Raw genomic sequence first — 1,000 nt, forward strand, 5'->3', positions numbered from 1 at the left:
CTTTTATGGAATAGTGGCTATTTATATTACAAAATGAATTTGAAAAACCAATGCAGTTTATTAATATAGTTGTTTGAGTTGGCATGAATTTTGTATATTGTATATATATAAGTAAATTGGTATCTATACATACATTAGCCTCATGATAGTATGTTTAAGAATTTTATAAGTGGATTCAAGTTGTCCTATTCTTTCAGAACAAAAAATAGTGTCTAGTCTTCTGAATAGCATTTAGAATTGTACTTTAGAAATACTGTGTACCTAATCATTGTGAACTCTGCATCAAATGTTATATACGGAAAGTAACTTTATTTACTGTTTAATATTGCTATTTTTTAAATGGGTTGTTTCTGTACCTAGGTTATACATTACTTGGGGATAAGATTTAAGTCTTATAGTTCTCTTTTTTCTCCACCTCCCATTTTCTGTCACACAGTTGCATAATTAAATACTCAACAGTGTTCAATTAAATGGATGATAGAATGTGTTGTGTATATTTTCATTCTTAGAAAGAAGCTTAATTTTTCCTTTCCATGGTGTAATTTATATTAACTTTTTTCTTGACGTAGAAAAATCCAGTTACACTCTTGAAGGAATTGTCAGTGATAAAGTCTCGATATCAAACTTTCTATGCACGCTTTAAACCAGTTGCTGTTGAACAGAGAGAGACTAAGAGCCGCATTTGTGCTACTTTGAATAAGACTATGACCATGATGCAAAAACTACAAAAGCAAACAGACCTGGAGGTAATGCTTTCAGTTAACAAGTTGGATTTGTATAGTTTTAGTTTGTGTCACTTTGAAAGATAAACTCTCAGTAACTTACATTTTATATTAAAATTTAAAAAAAATCAGCAGTCAGTTTGAACTGCTAATAGAAATGAGGTTTTGTTTTGTTTTTTGGCTGTACGATACAGGGATCAAACCCCAGGCCCTGGTTTTATAAGCACCGCATTCTGACTAACTGAACTAACAAACCAGCTCCTTTTATTTTAAAATAA

The 1,000-nt window shown here is 30.7% G+C and overlaps 1 protein-coding gene across 1 annotated transcript in view; it reads left to right on the top strand.

Moving 5' to 3' along the window:
- LOC103609172 (spindle and kinetochore-associated protein 2-like) overlaps nucleotides 1–746 on the top strand; it is a gene marked incomplete at its 3' end in the record, with an annotated part of 3,228 nt that extends 2,482 nt beyond the window's left edge. Inside the window, exon 2 of the mRNA XM_008593522.1 lies at nucleotides 570–746. Within this exon, the coding sequence (XP_008591744.1) occupies nucleotides 570–746 (177 nt within the window). The remainder of the gene's footprint in view (nucleotides 1–569) is intronic.
- Nucleotides 747–1,000: the final 254 nt, after the last annotated feature.

This window comes from Galeopterus variegatus, unplaced genomic scaffold (genome assembly GCF_000696425.1).
Source record: "Galeopterus variegatus unplaced genomic scaffold, G_variegatus-3.0.2 Scaffold9303, whole genome shotgun sequence".
Taxonomy (NCBI): Eukaryota; Metazoa; Chordata; class Mammalia; order Dermoptera; family Cynocephalidae; genus Galeopterus; species Galeopterus variegatus.